Consider the following 22372-nt stretch of genomic DNA (forward strand, 5'->3'; position numbering starts at 1 on the left):
GAGCACAGGTGGTAATGCTTATGTATCGGTCTGCACCCGTAGTGGGTGTGAGTTCATGAACATGGATAATACTAATAGGATTAAGTTAAAGAATTGCTAATGGCAGCAAAGGATTCAAAGGAAGGCACATTCACAAGTGACAGAGTTCTCTGGATTGGATATTTGTGCATGTAAATTTTCATAAATGTTGCATATAAGGCATGTTGATAAAATTAAGGTACACAGTTATGAAAGTGAAAGTGGTGCATGGATAGGAAGTTGTTTAAAGGACAGAAACTGGGGAGTAGAAGTTAATGATTGTTTTTCAGACTGCAGAAATGTTAAAAATGGTGTTCCCCAGAGGCCAGGAGCTGTTATAATTCTGGACTCGAGGCTAGAGGAGTAAAGAAAGGGACTGTAAATTATTTCACACACACGTTTCTGATTTGCTACACACTATAATGACGTGACTTAAGTATTACAAGTTACATTCATCACTTTAACCTCTTCCTTGATGCCTTTGTCATCAGTGAAACTTTTACTCTCTCCCATTGTGATTATTCCCCTCATATGGCTAAAAGATTTGCTCTTTCAAATTCAAGCGACTTGAGCATATTGGGTGTACAGCTGCTTTATCTTTCCAATGCCAGATCTGGCTGAAGAACATCAAGTGCTATCAACACATGAACAGCAACTTGCATTTATATAGCATCTTTAACACAGTAAAATGTCCTAAGGAGCATAACCAGACAAAATTTGACTTTAAAGAGTCATAAGGACAGGACACCAAATGCTTGGCCAAAGAGACAAAAGGAACATCCTAAAGAAGGAGAGAGAAGTTTAGGGTGGGGATTCCAGTCCTTAGGTTCTAAAAAGCTGAAGACATAGCCACTAGTGAGGCAAAGGAAACGGAGGGAGCGCAATAGGCCAAAAATGGAAGATCACAAAGTTCTCAGAGGAATGTTTTTCTACATTGAATTTGCTTTCTAAATAGGAGTTGTTGTTAGTAGATATTAATTCACAGGATGTATTTCTTTGTAATTGCAGGTTGGTCATGTAAACCAATCCCATCACTGGACACTTCAGAGGATTTTGAAACTATTCCTTCAAGTATGGATGAACTTTCCAACTCAGATATGGATGAAGAAATATCTAGTAAAACTGTAAGCATATTTTTGTTCCAATGGGAAACAGAAGGTTGATCAACCAACCTGACTTTTAAATGAGATGTTACAAGAAATGTCATATTATTGTGACCTCAGTTAAGATGCTCTTGAATAACACTCGTTATTATTAAAGTTGCTCAGCTATTTGGAAAGGGTGCCGCAAAGGGACACTGGTCATGCTGGGATGATTGGATTCCATGTCATGTGTTTTGAGTATAATAGTCACATAGCCTTTATTTAATGTATGGGCTATGAAATGCCAGAGGGATTCTCCTGGTTTTTGCAGTAACTTTGACAGGAAACTGGATAAAACGATGAAGTCTCTGAGACTGAACCAGACTATTTGCAGCCTTGGCATCCTATTTGATCCTAAGCTGAGCTTTCTATCCCATATTGTCTCCACCACCAAAACAACATACTTCCATCAGCATAACATCGCCTATCTCCAACAATGCACCTTCTACTTTTTTTTTGGAGCGTTGTTAAGGCACAGCGGATGGAAAATGCTGAGCTGAACAAATCCCAGAGGGAGACTTGAAACAGCGGCCACAACTGTTTGCAATTTGTATTTTATTTTGAGATGCATGCCTTGAATTCAGTAGTAATGAGCCCACCAAGACTTAGAGGTTTTTTACAAAATTAAATTAAACATTTATTAATAAAAGAAAAGATTTTAAGCACAAGCATAGGTCTAAAAATTACTACTATAATAACTCCTAAGTCTCCTAATTAATCTAGCTCCCAGCTACACCTCTGTTAAGGCAACAGTAAAACAACAGACCCAGGCAAAGCACACAATACTCTGGACAGTGATATTCAAAATGAATTTTCTCAGCTTCAGTTCCTGTAGACAGCAACTTGAGACATAGAGGCTGGAGGCTTTTCATACTTGTGTTAGATCTTAGAATGCCTTCTCCCTTACACATAACCTCAGCTCCTTTATACATCTTTCTCCTTTTTTAATCTAAATTCCATTGTTCCAATAGGTCTTTGCAACTTTACTTTTTCCATAATATAAATGTTCCATAGTACTGATATTATCAGTAACCTTTGGGAAAAATAAATACACTGTTTGACTTAGCTTCATATGGCTAGGTGTAACATCTGATCATCTCTTTGAAATTCAAACTACTCTGGTTTATCTAAAAATGCAAATGTGCCTCACTCCTCATATTCTAAAATTTCAGCCATGTTTACGTATTTAGCATTTCAAACCTATCTTCCCTTTTGATAACTCAAAACTCCAGACTAGCTGGTTCTAATTTAATTAAATCCTCCACACACACACACACCCACACAGAGAAACTAATCCAAACCGCACTATCAACCTACCTTTACAATAAATCACAATAGTATTATGGGCAAGAGTTTAAAGTCGGCGTGTGGGGCAGGCCCGACACACCAATGTGTAAAATGACACGCGATGACGTCGGGCGAACGTCCTGACATCATTGTGCAGTCTCGCGATGTTTTGTTCGCCAGGCGCGCACCGGAGTCGACTGCGCGCCCGCCAAAATTTAAAGGGCCTATTAAGGCCATTAAAAAAGTAATTATAGTGATTGTGAACGCTGGTTTCCAATCCAGCAACACCACAATTTTAAAATTCTCATCATTGTGTTCAAATGCCTCCATGGCTTATCCCCTGTCTATCTCTGTAACCTCCTCCAGTCCTACAAACTTCCAGGAACTCATCTGTTGCTAATGGAGTTTACCCTTTGTTTCCTTTTGATCCACTCCTCATTATCACATTCCATCATCTATCTTTGATATTTGACACACTGGCTTTGTGTTCCTGAGCTGCTGCTTCCTAGGAGTGTTGTTGCTGAATTACTTTGTGCTGCAGCATCTTGGTGGGACAATATAGGCTCAACTTCTGATCTTTTTTTGAATTTCTATGAAAGAAATGATATGACCCTTTGAGTGCAGGGACTCAGCAATTCATGTCATAGCCTACTGTACCCTGTGGGTGTTGATATGTACTTATTAGATGACAAATCAGCCTTATTGTTGTAACCTTGACTTTCTGGTGCCTCTTTCTGCTTCATCAATCCCATGCCTTCTGGGTGTTTCACTATGATTTTCACTGTGGCTACATCAAAGGCGGTAAGCTCCCAGGTTTGGTTAGACCCTTCATCTGTCCACATTTCTTCTCAGCACTTGCGTGTCATTTTTGCTTTTACAGGAAAAACTGTATTATTAATAGAACATGAATGTAAACCTGCAAAGTGCGTTTGACTTCATGCACAATGAAAGTACGTTGGCATTAACATGCTAACTACATTTTCAAGGCATTACTACTTAAAAGCGACATTGCCAGCTCTTGTTTTCCTTCTGTATTTTGAATGCCTTTCGTGAGCTGTGTGTTTTTGAACGGTCCTTATATAGAGTACAGTCTCAATTCACAATAATCTGCAACGTGAAATTGCACTGCATTATGAAATGAACACAATTTGTTCATTCCTGCTTAACTATTTCAATTGAAAGCATTCTACATGCAAATACTTGTCAGTCACATTAATATTCGTTGCAATTTTTTTTTCAAGCCAAACATCTTTTTTGAACTTCATTCCATGTCTATTGAGCATGTGGCATTTGCATCAAATGACTCAGTTGTTATTCCCGTACTTTTTTTTATTCTTTCATGGGAAATGGTCGTCACTGTCTAGGCCAACATTTGTTGCCTATCCCTAACTGCCCTTGAGAAGGTGTTGATGAGCTGCTTTTTTGAACTGCTGCAGTCCGTCTGAAACGGGTACACCCATAGTGCTGTTATTGTGGTTGAATAGAATATTTGTGCTAAGATTATTTTTGGATGTGTGGTGCACCCGGGAGAAAAACTGGAGACACACTGAAAAGGGTGTTAAGGTTTAAGTGAAAGTTTGTGAGTGCCTTATATCTAAAGGTTAATTGCTGCTTGTCACACTAATATGAAAATATTTTATGACAAACCTGAAAATAGTTAACATATTTCTATAGTTGAAATGTCACAACAGATGATTTGCAAACAATTTGTTTTTACAAATACTTTAGATTATGAGCCACAAAATACTATATAATTGGTAAATGGCACTCCATCAAAAAACTTGTTTCATTTTCATTCTTAAGACTATCTCCCTGTCACTTTTCATTTAATTGCTTAATATTGGTCAAGTAAGTGATCATATTTCCTGATGTAACACTCCATACCCTCTGTAAATCTTTTCAAAATTGCAGTCAATTTTCATATTTGCAAATCTACAACACTGCATTTGGATTCTTATCACCTGTCTACATTTCGCACATTTCTTCATTTCAGGCTCAAAGTCTGTTCCGAGTAGAAGGCATTTATGAAACTAAATCCATTGAGGAACTTGCAGTGCAGAATGGTGAAGTGGTTGAGGTACTGCAAGAGGGAGAAGAGGGACAGTGGTGAGTTCAATCATAAGTAAATGAAGGGATACAAAATAGTCGATAACAACAGCACCTGTCAGTTTAGCTTCCAAGTTACTTCAAAGTTAAATTGATTCAGACAATATAAAGTAGGAGGTGGATAGAAACAAAATTACAGCAAATAAAGAATCCAAGGGAAGGCAATGATAGTTAACAGAAAAGAGAGCCATAAAGCCTTTTTAATAAAGGTTATGATATTATAACCATCAGACAGTTATGAAGTTAATGACTATTTCTGCTATCCATATTGCATTGATGCTGTAAGTTAAACTGTAAACAATGAGTGACTCCAATGGTTGTCAAATTACAATGGCTTAATTAAAAAGTGGACACTACTTAGTGCAAACAGGAAAGAATTTGCAAGATGATAACTGAATGAACAAGCAGGTAAAGCTGGAGCCAAGAATAAAAATTAAATGTACTTTCCATTGAGTTTAAAAACAAAAAGGATGTCTTATTATTTTGCATTTAACCCCTTTTCTACATCCTTTCTGTGTTTGGAGCATGAAAAAGATCTGAAACAATGGGCGAAATTGTCCCAGATTTGCACTAAGTGTGGTAGCGGGCGGGAAAAAGGACATTTTACCTGCCAGCCACAATAGCGGGTTTTCACGCCATATTGTCTGCTTCACACCTCATTAATTATGCAGCCACAGGAAACACGCCGTCTTGCTGGCGGACAGCCTCTGTGTCCGCCACGCTCTTACCTCACTGTATCCTCACTCTGGGTGCCATATCTAAACTACAGCCGCACACACAGTTCTCAATGCTTGCAGCCCAGGACTGCTCCAGTGAAGACATGGCCCTGAAAGCCAAGAAGAGTTCAGTGATCCGTCACTGGAATGCCTTTTGGAGGCCTTTCATGATGTCCTCCACCCCCGCTCTGGCCGCAGGAGGTCCAGCAATCCCACCACTCCGGCACGGGAAGCAGTGGGAGTGGTGGTCAGTGCCAATGCCGTACAGAAGAGGTTGACCATCTGTGCAGAAAGAGGATGAATGATCGTATCCATGCCACCAGGGTCAGGCAACTATCTCATCACTCTAGACTCACACACTCACAAGGCCATCACATACTCGCTGACATCTCACTCACTGCCGACTCAAGGGACATCACCACTCACTCTCTCATACACACCCTCACATCTCCATCTGACCTCATATCCTCTGGACACTGCGTCCTCAGCCCTCACCATCTTGAGGCCACTTGCACAGATCAACATGTACCCCCACACACACCCTGAGGCACCACACCCACCCCTTCCCCAGTACAGCCCTAGCCCTGCAGCCTCTTCCCTTGCCTAAGGCCACTTACCCACCTTCCCCAAGCAAATCCTAGCCCTGCAGCCATTGAAAAGCCATCTCCGCCTATGATGGGTCTGGTAGGTAGAGACCTGCCCGTGAGCCCCCCCTAAAAGTGATGTGGTGCTGCCTGCGAAGCCTGGCACTGATGACTGTGAGTGTTGACCGAAGAAATTAGGCAAACAAATTTTGAAGTTTCAAGCGAAGTGCAGCTTGCCAGGTGCACGGCACTTCTGTACAGTTGTGATTGCATGCCGATGTGTCCGGATGATCCAGCATGGGGGGGTTGATTCCAGTGAGCAGGGCTTATAACGATATGCAGATGTATTAAAATGAAGTTCCTGGCATCTGCTGGCGAGAAAGGTGGCCACCCCACATTGACGAGCCGGGCAGATGATCACAAACTGGCTTCACAACAACGTGGAACTGATTTTTGGCCTTCCCTCCAAATTGTCTGCTCATGCCCGCCATGAAGACTGACATCAATGGGCACAGAAAATTCTGCCCAATATTTAAAACATGTCCAGGTCCCAGCCTAATTTGCAGCCTTTCTCTTGCACTCCTGCTGTCGTTACGTCTGTAGTACACCACATAGACCAAGGATTCTAGGTCCCAGTGAGTTTCATTATGCATGTGACTTTTCTGTGCCTAACCCTAGGAGTACTTTGACACTGAGAGCCCAAATAGAAGCGTTCCAATACATAATGCTAACCTGCCTAGTCCTTGATGAAAATGAAAGGTTTATTCTAAAAAAAAAATTAAGATAGTATTTTCCATGGTTCTTGCAATGTGTGGCCACATAACTCCAGCCCTGCATTGAATGTCAGACTCCACATATTTACCAATGGATTGTGATAATTATTTCTGCATTGTGTGTGTTTCAGGCAAGTGAGAAGTTTGGTAACTTATAAAACAGGATGGATTCCTTCCAGTCTTCTTCAACCAGTTGGTTCAGAACTTAAGCCTGATCAGTCTGATAATAATTCAGGTCAGAAATCTTTGTTTAATTTGAAACTTGATGCACTAAATCTGATAGATATCATTTCAGAATGCAATTAATGAAATTTAGAGTAATAAGTATTGAAATATTCACTTCATAAACAAACCTTGTGGGGAAAGGATATTCCTTACATAGTTAGATTCATAACAAAGACTTTAACATTCTTGTGAGGTACAGAGTTCTATGATAGAATGATTGCACTAAATTATTTATACCTGGATTTTCACAGGTAAAAATGGCAGATACAAGTTAGATAATGCTTTAGGCTGGAAATTCCTAAAGAGAAGCTTCCATTCTGACATCAGACCTTTGCCACGAATGGTTCATGTGCAGGGGCAGCTCCAAAGAAATTCTTGGAGCTAGATTTTTCTGTTTGAGTTTTGTGGACTGCTGGGTATAACTTGAGAGGAATAGGTCAGACAATTATTTGAGAGCCACACCATCAGCTGCCAACTCATCCACAGATGTGAAATCAGATGTATAATACATCTGTCCAAATAGGAGTGGGCTTATTGTAATCAGGCACAAATGCATCACCGGATTTTTTTCCCTTGTTATTTGCACCTTAGCAGCGTTGTTGTAAGGGATGCTGGTGTTTCCTTGGCCAGAATTTTCCAACCCACCCTCCCACCACCACAGCAACCCCCCCCCCCCCCCCCCCCCCCCCAACCCCACACCCTCCTGTGGCGGGTTCCCCCACGGCGGAGCCAGCGAGTCATTGAAATCTCCGTTCAGGGCCAGAAGATTCCACAGGCATGAGGGACTGGAAAATTCTAGCCCTTGTCGTCCTAAGTTGCTGTGGGTGTTGCATAGAGAGGGATAAAAGTGACGGAGCTGGGATGCCTATCTAATTGATTGCAACATAATCAATTGCATAAGCAAGGAAAATGCAACCCCAAAGCCAAACTGCATGACAGTACGTCATTCCCTGCATATTCTGATGCAAGCTTACAGCTGGAAGATGATGAGCCTACTGACATTATTTATAAAGCCCTAGGGAGTTGCACTTCCAAGAGCATTACAATATAATGGAGGATCTATGCCAAAGGATTTAGCATGAGTTCTTCCAATGGCTACTAAGTAAAGGCACAGAAGTATAAGGGTCTGGCAAATACAGGGTTAATGTGGGACTGAATACAGTGCCGCCCACACAGTGATGTAAGTTGGCACATGACCCAGACCTAGGGTCAATGTGGTGATGAGCAGAGATGTGTTAAGACGCAAACATGGAGATAGCTCCTTGCCTGTACCCTTTACTGCGTGTGTATATATAGTTACAGGTCATTAATAAAGACATGCTGTTAACATATGAAGACTTCCTTATCAGACACATTCTGTAATAAACACCACCCCGACAGCCACCACCCATTGAGTTATGCAGTCAGGAAGTCCTAGGTTTAATCTCTGGTCTGTGCTGGTTTCATAGCCTGATACAACAGAGGAGTACATCCGTCAGGATTCTTGCATCTGTATGTTCTCAAGTGGCTCTTGGTGGAAACATTTGGTCTGAATATAATTGAGCTTAGTTTTAATATTTCACTGAAGAACTGACCCCAGTAAGAATCAGTGCCTTTGGTGTAAGAGGACAAAAGGGAAGAAACTTGAACTGTAAGAACTTTGTGTCCAAATCCATTTTACTAATTCTTTACAGTTTATGCAATGTGACAACTACACTTTAAAATGAAGTTTTTAATTATATACTCACTTTTTCAGATTTTTACAGTGATATGTGCACGGCGGCATTTGCTGATAGTGAAGACAAGGAGAGTTCAGACATGGGAAGCTATACTTCTGGAACCAGAACTGAAAGCTGATCTTGTTACTTCTTATATCATCCCTTAAACTTTAGGCTTCAATCAGGCCTACAACGGTCAGCATCCTGAAGACACTTCAGTAGCTGGGCACATGAAGTGGGAAAATATTCCTTACTGCTGAAGAAGCATGTAGCTGTGTATAAAGAATTGAGTTTCTTTGCTTGTAATGAGTTGATTTGTTCATAACAAATACTCTTCAATGGTATAATAGAATGAGTATTAGAAAGGGCCAAGTTTTTGAACACATATCCAATTTCATTTTCTGCAGATTTTAACATTTTGACTCTTTAGTTACCAACATTGTTTGATGGGACAGACCATACTAAATACAGTTCAGGCGGCATTAATAAAAACTGAGTTCAAGCTTCTGACAAGTTGTGACTAACCAAACCAGTATTTCATGCTATTAGCTCTATTCTTATCTGTTTCCACACACACAAGCAGCCTGATTCATTACATGACAACTAAACCCTAGTTGCCAGTGGAAATTGCCCACAAACAATATGCAAGCATGCATAAAGATGCCTGCACACTCATTTATTGGTGCACTAAGAAGAGATTGCTAATGCCATTTGAAAAGATTATTTTCTCAGGAAATGGTTTCTGATCTGCAGGGAAAAACCACCATCTCTTAATCCTGTAAAATGATTGTGCTTTCTTTTTCTCAACATCTGCTCTATTAGCAGTGGCCTTTAGCTGCATCCTTGAGACAACTACTGTGGGAAAAACTTATGAAAATTGGCATGGAATATAGGCAAACAAATATGGCTGGTAAAAGGTGTTGCAGACTGTTGCTGATACTTCAGTTTAAAGTGCTGTATGAAAGCTGTATGCGGATCAGGTTGCATGTTGTAATTGTATTTTATTGATATTTGGACCACAAGATATTTATACTTTCAAGAGAATGTTTCAACAATCTTCGAAAGCATAGTGGACCTTCTAAAGTATAAAACTGATTGATGTGAAATGTTTTATGTAACTTGAAAAGAGGGAGGTATCAATTTCTGTGAGGTGTGTTTTTTATGATAATGGTTGAGTCAAATGTACGGGCGGGGGGGATGGGGGGCGGTGTTAATCAGTTAACTCATGACTACCAGTGAATTAAAGACAGGAAAGTAATGTTTTAGCATAAAGTTTAGACAAACCATGCAAAAATTGTGTTTCATGATCTTTTTAAGGTGAAGTAGATATGGAGAGTACTCCTCTCTGGTGACCAGAACATCAGCTACTGCAGTCAGTGTTTAATGAGAATTCAGAGTTTCTCACATAGGGGAGTTGTTTTCTTAACCTCCATGAAATGTAAACACTTTAATCTAGCTTTTGGTGGAAAATTCCAAGAAAACACATTTCATAATGTGACACTCTGTGTCCCCATGTACACTAAAAACGCGTGCGTGCCAATCTGCAATTATTGGACTGCTTTTGCCTTCATAAGTGTCCAAATTATAAGCCTAAACTCAACAGAGAAATTTTAGGTACCTAGCAGTTACATTCTAACCTATTGTCACTCATCATCCCCAGACAAATCAAGGTAAACCAGCAGGCACTGACCAAAGTATTCTCATTTGCGCAACTGTGTTTATCCTTACTGTGTAAAAGTGGCAGGTGTTTCTCTCGTACTTTACTTATTACAACAGGCTTATGATTGTATCTGGCAGGAGATGAATGTTCTTAAAATTACTTACCATCATCTATTTTGGTTGTATGGTAATTGTATTGTAAAACAATCCAAATGAAAGCATCACTATGAATCATACAAGATTTTGTTATTACACTGTATCATTTTAGATTATTCAGTACAAAATGTCAGCCACAGCTCAGATTCCTCCGTTATTTTAATATTTCTGTTGTTATGCAGCAACTTTGTGTTGTCTGTTAGATATAAATGTATAATGTTAACAAAGATTATATTGTGTCAAAACAAATTTATTGTATATATATATATTAGAGATCAATCATTTTTCAAAAGGGATCTCATAGTTTTGTTTATTTTTTATGCATAGTTGTGCATTCGGTGTATGTGCAATCCTGCTTCAGCATTGAATTGGTGCAAGTGTACTGCAGACATTTTACACATCAGTTATACACGTATGTTGAAGTATCTGTATATGTTGTTACATATGTTGTTACGTGCTGATATTTATGTAATAATTCAGAAGCCTGGAATCCTGCTGTGGAAAGAGTTGCTTTGATTCATCATGAGAAAAGCTCACGGCTTACTTTGGAACCTTCAAGTAGGACAAGCTGTATTTTGTACATCTAATCCCTTTTGGCAACAAAAACAAAATCATTGTTAAATACCTTATCAGTGTACATTTTTAAGTTGAATATTGTAACATTAGCAGTAAAATGAATTCCGATTATTTAATTTGCTTGTGAGTTTTTTTTTAAATTCATTTATGGGATGTGGGCTTCGCTGGCTGGGCCAGCATTTATTGCCCATCCTTAGTTGCCCTTGAGAAGGCAGTGGTGAGCTGCCTTCTTGAACCGCCGCAGTCCATGTGGTGTTGGTACCCCCACAGTGCTGTTAGGAAGGGCGTTCCAAGATTTTGACCCAGCGATATATTTCCATATCAGGATGGTAAGTGACTTGGAGAAGAACCTCCAGTGTTGGGTTCTCATCTATCTGCATTTAAGACCGAGGTAGATAGGTTCTTGATTGGTAAGGGGATCAAAGGTTATGGGGAGAAGGCAGGAGAATGGGGTTGAGAAACTTATCAGCCATGATTGAATGGCGGAGCAGACTCGATGGGCCAAATGGCCTAATTTCTGCTGCTATGTCTTATGGTCATATGGTCTGCCCTAGGTGGTAGTGGTCGTGGGTTTGGAAAGTGCTGTCTAATTTGTTTAAAGCAAGACCAAATGGCAGCAATTATGAAAACATATATTTGAGAAGTCTAAAAATGAATCAGATTCTGGACAAAAATAAAACATGAAAGAAAATCAATTGGATTACAAAAATACGTAATGAGGACAGACACTGCTAACAAATTTAGTGAGATTTCCAGTATTTTTGTGATGCGCTGTTTCATCTGTAGAGTTTCCAAAATCAGCCATTATGCACAAGTTTAAATAAAAGTTATTGCTAAGAACCTGTTTCAATGATCAAATTCAAAATACAAACACAGTCATATGATACATGTACTAAAAAGAATATGAATTGGTGAACTGGTCCGTCGAGTCTGTCACATGCTGACACAGTGCAAACTGCATGCACTATCAACTCTCCCTATATTACAATAGTGTCTACACTCCAAAAATACTTCATTGGTTGTAAAGTGCTTTGCGATGTCCTGGGGTAATGAAAGGCACTATATAAATGCAAGACTTTCTTCCCCAGTCATATGATTTCCTGCAAGAGGCAGGAAAAAACACCTTAGGCCAACTTCAGAAAAATTCTAAGTAATTCCTTTCCAGCCATTAAAACCAATCAAGCAGGCTTTGTGAGCCTGCAGCGATTGGCATCAATAAGCACATCTACCCCTCCAACTATCTTCTATAACAGGAAATGTCCTTATTTCTTAGGGATTCATCCAACTACCTTTTGAAGGATTGCAGTGAATCCATTCTACCGCATTTGGTAATTATTCTGGAGATTGAAGACTTAATTTTCACCTCAATATTGGGGGTTAGGACCGGAGGCAGGCGGGGTTGGAATTTCACACTGCTGGCCTGTGCGCTAGTTTGCTGGTACCTTCCCTGAGCCATTTCAAGAAGGTGGGTTGGGGGTGGAACAGCTACCTGCCTGCAAGCAGCGGGTAGCCAATTGACTAGACGCTGACTAGAATTTTTCAATTGGCAGGTTGGTCCCACACTGCAACCAAAGCATAGCCAGTAAGAAAAAGTGGCTGCCAGGCAGGAGACTTTGGAGGGAAATACTTCATCCGCTAGGAACCCACCCCCCCAGCCTCCGCAACTGCAGCTTCTGGCTCTCTAATGGAGGGGTTGCCCCTCTCTGATCATGACCTAGCAGCTGTGGCCATTTTTAAATCAAGTCTTTTTATCTTCAGAGGGCACCTCCATGGTGAAGCACCCTCTTTCTCTCTGCGGGCATCTACATCTCGGATGGGGGGGCAGCTGATGAAGGGCATCTTATTGGCTCTCTAGCCTTGGGGGCCTGCTCACCATCCTTAACTGGCCATCATGCCTGCTGACCATTAATTGGTCAATCCTATAAAAATCATTCCGATGGCTATTCACAACGTGGCGCATGATCGGACCCTCATTTGATGCTGGCATTGATTCCTGGCTGCACATGGAAAATCCAACCCCTTTTGTGAAGTTAAATTTCCTGTCATTCAACCTAACTTTATGCTTCTGTGTTTTGTACTGATGCCTCTTAGTTCTCCCATTCATTTTCAACTACAAATAACATATCCACCCCAACAGAACCTACTCTTCTATCATTTCAAAACCTCAATCAGATTATCTTGAAGTCTATGCTCCTTCAATGAAAATAGCAGACAGTTCCCAGAGCTGCCCTGATAGCTAAGAGACCCAGAACTAGGCTATTGTTCTAGTGATCCTTTTTTGGAACTTCTCCAAAGCCCTTAATGTCTCGGTAAATGCTAAATACAAAGAGCACATAAATATAATATTAACACTGATGTGTACGATTTATGAATATTGTACAGTAATTTTCTATCACATTTTTATTTCTGTTTTTAGCTATACTTCTAGCACTGTTACCTGTAATTCAATGTAAAAGTCAGTGTTGGTATCCGGATTTTTAACGTTTTGTATAGCTAAGCTGTTACAGTTCAGGTTTTTGCACAGCAGTTCTACCTTGCGTTCGTGACAAAATTATGTTTCAATAAGTAGGCCGAGCCACACCTAAGGTCCAAAACCTGAATCCTTATATGTGCCATGTATGTTCTAACACACCCAGGATTAACACTCAGTTGTTGGTTGCAGTATACAATGACTGGAGACCATGTGGTGTGCCCATTAAATTCTGGAATGAGTTGATCAGATTTACTCACGGGTTGTATTATACGCATAAACAGTAGAGCACAGAAGAATACTGGTCCATATGTAAACAATGAGACTGGAATCAATCTATTGGCATTAAAATCACTTTTTAGAAAGTATTTTTTACTGAGTCTACTTTTTGGAAATATTAGTCAGGCTTTCAAAACTAACCTAGACAAATGAAACAACCTATCCAGATCACTTTAGGTTGGGAAAACACAATAAAAATGAAAGTATGCCTATAGTTTTTGTACTTGTTCCAAGTGTTACCAATCAGCATTCCAGTCCAGCAATTCATGGCAAACATGAAATCATGAATACATCTCAGATACCTGCAACCCAAGTGTGAAGGAAAGAAGTTTAATCTTTTGAATTTTACACACTACAAGTGAACAATCTAACTCCAGGGAATAACAAACTGGAATCTGGTCAGTTCAGTCCCAAATCTCAAGCTGTACAAACAAACTGGAGCCTGTCAGATGAACCTCTATACAGCTTGGCCTTCAGAGATCCCCAGAAAATGAGCCCAGAAACAATTAATAATAATGGCAGCTAAAACTCAGGAAAAGATCTACATGTTGCAGGAAAATTTCAAAAGGCTATTGGGCCTTTCCCTAATTTGGATCAAAGGGGAGCTTCAGATCTATTTGCCATGGGAATATTGTAAATTAAGATAAATTAAGGTTTAGATAGACTCGGTGAGCTTCTTGAGAAAGGATAAATTATAAACTTTCAACAACTGACAGCCAAGTTCCATTTTGCCCATATGTCCAATGCCCAAACACATTCATAAAGTTTCAATATGAGCATGCTCTTTTGGTGCTGTGTCATTACTGTCCAACAAACTAGCATAGAGATGGTGCCAATCACCGTCATATTTGCTTCCAGTTCAAAAGACAATACAAAAAACTTTAAAGAGGCCTTGGATCAAAACATATGCCATGAAATTAAGGGATGGGAATTTTTATATACCCTGCACTTGAATGGAGATTCCTGGGATCTCTGGAAATTGGACCTCAGATCTCTTCAAAGTGAATGAGAGAGGAACCCTATGAGGAGAACATGAAGATTGGGCTACTGCTAACACCATAAGTAAGTAATGGCTCCAGTGATGTATTGCTAGCTCCAGGGCTGGGGAAACCGATGCGATTACAGGCCTAAGTGTGCAATGTGGGCTTCAGGGTGGTGGGTGTGAATCATTGGACTCGGTGGGGAGGGGAAGCGGTTAACAGCATGGGGTTTGTTGTGGCAGCACACCACAAGGTCAGGGTTTGGCACGGGGAGGGAAATTGGGGATCTCAGGATCACAGATGCTTGCAACAAAAACTGCATGACTGCTCTTCCTGGTTCCCTATTAAGCTGAGTATCTTTCCTCTTTGTTACAAGCATTCTGTAGGGTTAGTTTCCCTGAGTGCAGTCTGCAATGACAATGCACCAAAAGGACATCCCCAACTTTAAAGAGCACTCCTACTAGACGTAGTCAATGGAGTTGCTGGCAAGGCAATTCTCTAGCCATGGAAGATGGTGATGTTGGTGACACAATGACCTTGCCAGTTTAATGGGTGCACACCCACAAATTTGTAGTATAAGGGTCTGGTACATATAGAGTTAATGTGGAACCTAGTACAGTGCTGCCCACACAGTGATAATAAGAGAGCACATGGCCCACACCCAGGATCAGCTGAGTGTTAGACAGAGCAGTGTGTACCAGCCAGCATGTAGACAGCTCCTAGCTTGTACCCTTTACTGTATATTTGTGAATAGTTCTAAGGGTGGAATTTTCCTTGTCCATTGGCGGCGGGCTTGTCTGGTGGCATGAGCGGGCAATATGGCGAGACAGCCAAAAATTGAAACCAGTTTTCCATCGTCCGCTCTGCCAGTCAATGGTGAGCCACGCTTTCCGCCGTTGGACGTTGGGAACTTCATTTTAATACATTTGCATATCATTATAAACCCAGTTCACCAGAATCATCCCCCCATGTCAAATTTACTGTCCAAGTCGGTGGGAAAACACGCCGGTGCACAACACGTCTTGACAAGTGTGACGTGCAGAGCTCGGGACTGACCGTAAGTGCTTTGATCGCGAAAATCCAAGGAACAGAAGATGCTGCAGCCCGACAGCAACGGGACCCTGGAGGAACGTCCATTGCAGGCTGAGTGGATTCTGATGGACGTGGCTCCACCATGAAGCAGCTCACGGAAGGTGGAAAGTCACCATTGAGGGTCTTCTCAGTGTCTTGGCCATGGTCTGGCAACAGGGGTGGAGAGTAAGGTCCAGCTGTGTTTCGGAGAGGAAGAAGTACCAGGAGTGGGAGAGGAAGGTCTAGGTTCGACTGGGAGAGGAAGGTGCATCGGGGGGGTGAGGTTGAGGGGAGGGAACGAAAGCGTCAGGTGAGGGTTGAGGTTGAGAGAGGGGATGGAGTGCAGGGGGAGGAGGGGGTAACGGGTGAGAATATTGCAACTGGGGAGGTAGGTATAAAGGGTGAGGAAAGTGTAAGGGAAGGAGTTTGGAGGGAGGAAAGAGACCAGAGAGGGGAAGGAGTCTTAGGGAGGAAGGAATCCAGAGAGGGGAAGGACTAAGGCTGGAGGAAGAAGTAGGGGTAGAGGAAGGAGTCAGGAAGAGGGAAGGAGTAAGACTGGAGGAAGAAGTAAGGCTGGACGAAGGAGTTCAGAGAGGAGTAAGTGTAAGGGTGGAGGATGGAGCCAGGGGAAGGACTGAGTTGGTGGAGGGGTTGGTGGGGGGAGGAGTCCGAGTGGGAGGAGGGGTCCCAAGGGAGGAAGGAGTTCAGAGAGTGAAAGATTTCCAAGGTGGGGGCGGAGTCCAGAGAGGGTAATGTCCAGGTGAACATGCAAGGGAGGGGTCTATGGAGTCGATGACTGCCTCCTGGGGAGCAAACTGGGGGCAGGTGTGGTACAGGGAATGGTGAGAATGTCCAAGGACAGAGTAAGGCGCTATAGTGACAGGGTGAGGGTGTGACGGCAGCAGTAGAAAGGACGGCAAGGGTTGTTGGTGGAGATCCGGAGGCAGACACTGACCCTGGGGGTGGGAAGGAGGAGGTCCGGGAGGCTAATGTGGATGGGGGTGGGGTTTTCAGGAAGGAAGGGAGGGTAAACAGTTGTGGCTGGTAGGTCACGGTGAGGAGGTGGAAGGTGATCCAGAGAGTTCGACAGTGATGGGGAAAAGGAAATGGGTGAATGGGCGGGGGGTGGGGTGGGGGTGTTGGAGACAGAGGACAGGAAGGAAAACTGTAACACTACCTTGCTTGTTAAATCGAAAGTGAAATGAGACTCGTGGTGGGCGAGAACAGGTGCTGCATGGGAGTGTGGTCAGTGGGTGGGTGGAGATGTAGGTCAGCTCAGATGGACAACTGAAAGTGAATCCCAGCAGGCAGCATTGAAAATGCTCAGGACGTTGAGATGAGCGTGAAACGGGAAAGATCCATGTGTGTGGAAGAGTGCTTACACGAGGCTGCGAAAGGCCCTGCCCCATACACACACACACACTTCTCCCTCCAGAATCACTGGTGGGCCAGCTGCGTGCAGCTGAACTGCTAGTGGTGTGGTAGGGGGGGTGAGGGGATGGCAGGAGGGTGGGGGGTATGCAGGGTACTGATGCGCGAAGCCTTTAAATGAAGCTGATAGACACCATTACACATTATTCAGTGAAAGTGAATATACTTTCAGATTGTAAAGTGACAAAATATGTTCACCCATGCAACCAATTGTGATCAACTATTTCTTAACTTTTCTATCGCTTAGACTTCTAGGTGCTGCCCTGACATCCGCAGCAGCGGTGGAGACAGCCTGTGCAATATTTGGCCCAGTTGCCTCTGATGCCTTTGGCATTGATCCTCTGGAGAGCCGGGGCCTTGGCCCAGCTTGCTTTGGCTGCCCTCGTGTGGGCCAGCTGCTCTCTCTGTGGTGATAGAGGATGAGTTTGTGGGGCTCACAGGCACAGGGGACTCGGAGGGAGAGGGCAGCCTCTGAGATTCCTGAATGGATGATCCAGGGGTGTCCAGCTGCCGCTCCTCCTCCCTTTGGGTGCCCGAGGGCCCCAGCCTGACTCCTTGAGTGGAAGGAGCACCTGGAGGGATGTCAAGGTGCCCCGTTTGCCTCTCGCGTTGCCACTGCAGGAACTCACCCATGGCTACCATGATGGAGTGCAGGTCTGCACACATCTCTGCATTCTGCTGGACCAGGGTCTCCATGGCATCTGCCATACTTCTCATGGAGATGTCCATATGTGCACATGTGGGCATCACTTCATCAGAGAGCAGGTGAACGCACTCCTCTGACTAGGGTGTCACTCTGCTGAGGACTTCCAACAGCTCTGTGTGATGTTCCCCCACCTTCTGCAGACTCTCCACGATGAATTGGAAGTCTGAATCCAGAGGCTCGTTACTTGACTCGGACCTCACAGATACCTCTTTCCCAAAAGTCCTCTGAGTGCTGGGGAGCTCAGCTGAATCTGTCTCCTCCTGATGTGGGCACGTGTCCGTGCGGTGACCACCAGATTGTGAACCCAAGCCTGCGCTAGATTTAGGTCCCACCGAGGTGTTTGTCTCTGCGCTGGTGCAGGGTGTGGGTAAGCGCTGTGATGTGTCTTCCAAACTGCTTATTTCCAGCTCTTCAATGGACCAAGTCTCCTCTTAGCTGGAGATGAGGATGTGGATGGAGCTGAACGACTGGCTGGCTGAGGGTGTCAGTCACTTGGCAGAGCTCCCTGTGAACCAAAGTAGAGATAATTAGTGCATGTCAGCAGATTCAAAAGCAGGAGAGAGAGCACTCACATTTGCACTGAAAGAGGGATGATGATGGTGCAGGATCCTCATGTGGGTGTTCGCCGCCAACCTCACTATTGCCACAGGCACGATCCACGTCCTCCCCAGTCAGCACGCTGACATGCTCCTCAAAGTGAGTGAGGGGCCTAATGTGGGCCACTCCCACCCCTGGTCTGGGACCTCTCCCTGCTGTTGTGAGCAGGCTTCTCCTGCATGAAAACAGATGGAGCCAGTGTGAGCAGGACTCACGGCACTGCATGGAATGTTTGTGTGGTGAACAGAACCATGGACAGGATGAGGACGTGAGCTCCAGAGGATATGAGCCTGATGGAGATGTGAGGGTGCGTTTGAGAGTTAGTGGTGTTGTCCCTTGAGGTTTGAGATCCCTGTGGATGTTCAATGGGTTTGTGAGTGTGTCAGCTGAGAGTGATGAGAAGAGTGACTTACCCTGGTGGAACGGATGAGAGCATTCATCCTCTTGCGGCATTGGGTGACTGTCCTCTGTTGCAGGGCATTGGCACTGACCGCTGCTGCGCTACCTCCCATGCTGGTTTGGTGACCTTGCATGCTGGTCTTCACCCAGAGTGGGATAGAGGACATCATGGCAGGCCTCCACAGCCTCCAAAAGGCGCTCGAGGGATGCGTCATTAAACCGGGATGCTGCAGTCTTTTTGCCTTTCGGGGCCATGTCTTCTTTGCAGCAGTCATGGGCTGGAAGCACTGAGAGGTGTTCGTGCGGCTGCACTTTAAATATGGCCCCCATATTAAATGAAGTGGCGAGGTGATGGCCTGGTGGGCGAATGAGAGCCTGCGCGCCATCGAAATAGCTTGTTTCTCGTGAATGCATGATTAATGAGGTGGGATTGGGATGATACAGCGTGAAATGCCGCCATTGCGGCTGGTGGGTAAAGCACCCCTTTTCCCGCCCACTACCGCACTTAGTGTAAATCTGGAGCGATTCCGCCCTAACAGTCAATGATGAATTGCGGTTAGCCTACATATGACTAGGAAGACTTTTTCAGACCTACCGAACTGCAACCAACACCCCGCAATATAGTGGCAGCTTGTGGAAAACCCCAAAACCTCACAGAAAATGCAGGGAAAATCTAAAATGCTGCAAGACTGAGAAAAAAAATTAACAAAACATTCCGGCCTGAAAGGAAGCTCCGGAAGCAAAGGTGCAGGGGGAAAATAACCAGGAAAAAGTTCCAAGGCTTGGAAGCTGAAGGCAGAAATTTAAAATTCCATACTGCAGCAGCAGACTCCATTGAATCTCCTTTGGAAGTCCAGCTCCAAATCCCAGAGCACAGAGTCAGCAGACACAGCAAGGGTGAGCTAAAGCTTTTAAAATTCCAGGCTACAGAAAGTCCTGAGGAACCTTTTTAAGTTTCAGAGCCAGGAGTACAGTTTGGAAACAGCCATCGCAAAAAACCCGATCCCCGAGTTGGTGCCTTAACACGTGTGACTTTAAACATAAACGCTGAACAAGAGAACTCTGCAGACAATTGGTCCCAGCAGCCATTGTTTAAAATTCTTTTCAAGCTGAGCACAACCGCCATTGTATTGGAGCCCGCCAAAATCAGCAAGTGCGGGAACTCCCTTTGTCCCCAAGTGAACAGTGACACCATCTTGAAATTCGGAAAGCTCTTAGAACAGAACCTATACTTTTAAGAATTTAACCATGGATCAAAATTTTATCTATCCATAACAATTTGGACTTATACAAGGACCAAGGCTAACAAGAAATTTGATGTCCTTGAAAGGAAAATTTCTAAACTACCAGAGTACAGCAGGTCTAAGTAGAAAGTCAAAAAAAGGCCAGATTAATATCTTTTCATACTGGTTTGGTGAATTTGCAGAAGACGTAATCCTAATGCAAGGCATTAATGAATCCTCAACCAGCTTCCATAAAATATGAAAAGCCTTTGACGAATATTTTAATCTTCAAGTTGTGGAGCGCACAGAGCTTAAAATGAGGTATAGAAAACCCCCTGTAAAGCTACAAAAGGAAAAAAGGGGTGCCAGAGAGGCCAAGAACATTCCAGAAGTCCCGAAAATATATGTTTTTCAGAAGCCCAACACATTACCCAAACTTCAATAGCAGGTGGCAGTGCAGAGTGAGCAGCTAACTGTAAATGAAGGAAAGTTATCTAATGAAGTCCAAAACACATAAATCCTGCAAAAGGAAAATGAAATAAGGTTGGAAAATGTTCATATCAAAGCTGAATTGGAAGATTTGAAACATAAAATTCAAGTTGAGTATACACCTTTGAAAATGCAGGATAAACTATTGTATTCAGTGAACCAAACTGTTTGAGATCTCAACAAACAAATTGCTGAGGAGTTGCAAAGGTACAAGGAGGAAATAAAAACTCTGATTTCCATTGTTGGCAAATCAAAGCAAGAGTCGGGAAAACTCAACCAGAAGTCCAGCCAGGCACAATAGCAGGCAGAAAATGTACTCAAAGAAGTTGCAGCCTTGTAAGACTCTTTGAGGAACCAATATGTGTCCCTGGAAGAATATGAGGAGTTAAAAAAGTTGAATACTAATTCAGCAAAATCTGCATTGGAATTATAAATAGTAACAAAGCAATGCACTGAAGTGCAGAGTGAGAAGGCAAGAGCTGAACAGGAAAATAAACAATTGAAAGAACAGCTAACTGTCCTTCTAGATCAAATTCAAAAACAGCATATAACCCTTTGCAGCATGAAGGAATAAAGACTAACTTGAACAGCAGAATGGAGGAAAAGCAGAACAGACTTGGTGAGGCTGTTAACTTACAAGAAAACTCAAGACAAAGTAATTGAGCTTCGCAAAGAAAAGGAAAACTTGTTGAAGGACCTTCACACGCTACAAGGATCCCTCAGGTCAAAGTTTGTTCCTCTGGAAAATTATGAAGTGAAGCAAAATAAATCCAATGTCGCTCTGAAGGAACTGAAGAACTAGTTGGCAGAGAAGAATCATGAATGTTCTATATTCCAGGAGGAAGCCAAGAGATACAAGAAAGAGACCACAGAGCTGAAAAAGAATTGTTGGACATTTGGAAAATAACTCCCGAAAACATTATATTTCCAAAGATATATATGAAGAGATGAAAATTAAGAACCTAGAATGTCAAGAGCAAGCAGAACTTTTCACAAAAGAGTGTGAAGAGTCTCAGGAGCAATTGGCCGAAGTGCAATTACAGAATGGGAGCTTGAAGGATAGTGCAGAGGCATTAAGCACTGCTAAAGAACAACTGATCACCGTCGAGAACCAACTTTCACATATGAGAGGTGAGTTTGTAAAGGAAAAACAGAACTGATAAGAACATTGGGATGTTGCTCGCAGGAGGTAGGACACTTGAAAGAGGACTTGAAATGCTTAAATTGCAAACTTGTAGAAGCAAATTCAACAAAGATAGATTGTCAATTAAAACTTGATGAAATTCAAGCATCAGATATCTCTAATAAGCATCGTGCAAAATGCCAAGGACTAGAGAAAGTATTGCTGATGCGTTAGAACAGTTGCTCGAAAGCAGAATTAACAACCAAAATTGATGAACTTCTTGAACCTCAGTCCAAACTGAACAACATGAAGGTTGAGATACACAATATGGAAGAGCAAATCCAGACTTTGAAAGCAGATAATAGAAATCATATGAAACAGGTTGATGCTCTAGTGAGTGAATTGAAAGAGTCCAGGAGCAGTCAGTGACCATGGAAGAAAGATTCCGAAAAGAACTGACTGCCCAGGTGAGTTCTACAGGTAACTCTGAAACAAAGACAACTGAACTTACCAGAGTAGTTGCTGAGCTGAGCTGAATAGAAAGGTTCATAAGCTTGAAAAACAACTGGAAAAGGAGAAAGTACTCAAAAATGTGGGTAAAATTATGAAACATGTGGGAAAGAATGTTCCATTTTTGAAATGTAAACTTCCGCATACATTGCAGT

General features: G+C 42.7%; 1 protein-coding gene across 1 annotated transcript in view; it reads left to right on the top strand.

The window, feature by feature from the left end:
- mcf2l2 (MCF.2 cell line derived transforming sequence-like 2) overlaps positions 1-8843 on the top strand; it is a 396665-nt gene extending 387822 nt beyond the window's left edge. The window contains exons 30-33 of the mRNA XM_078563948.1: positions 1027-1142; positions 4441-4553; positions 6758-6861; positions 8587-8843. Of these exons, the coding sequence (XP_078420074.1) occupies positions 1027-1142; positions 4441-4553; positions 6758-6861; positions 8587-8687 (434 nt within the window). The 3' untranslated portion in view covers positions 8688-8843. The remainder of the gene's footprint in view (positions 1-1026; positions 1143-4440; positions 4554-6757; positions 6862-8586) is intronic.
- The last annotated feature ends 13529 nt before the right edge of the window (positions 8844-22372 follow it).

The sequence above is a fragment of the Cetorhinus maximus genome, chromosome 19 (genome assembly GCF_964194155.1).
Source record: "Cetorhinus maximus chromosome 19, sCetMax3.hap1.1, whole genome shotgun sequence".
NCBI classification, from domain to species: Eukaryota; Metazoa; Chordata; class Chondrichthyes; order Lamniformes; family Cetorhinidae; genus Cetorhinus; species Cetorhinus maximus.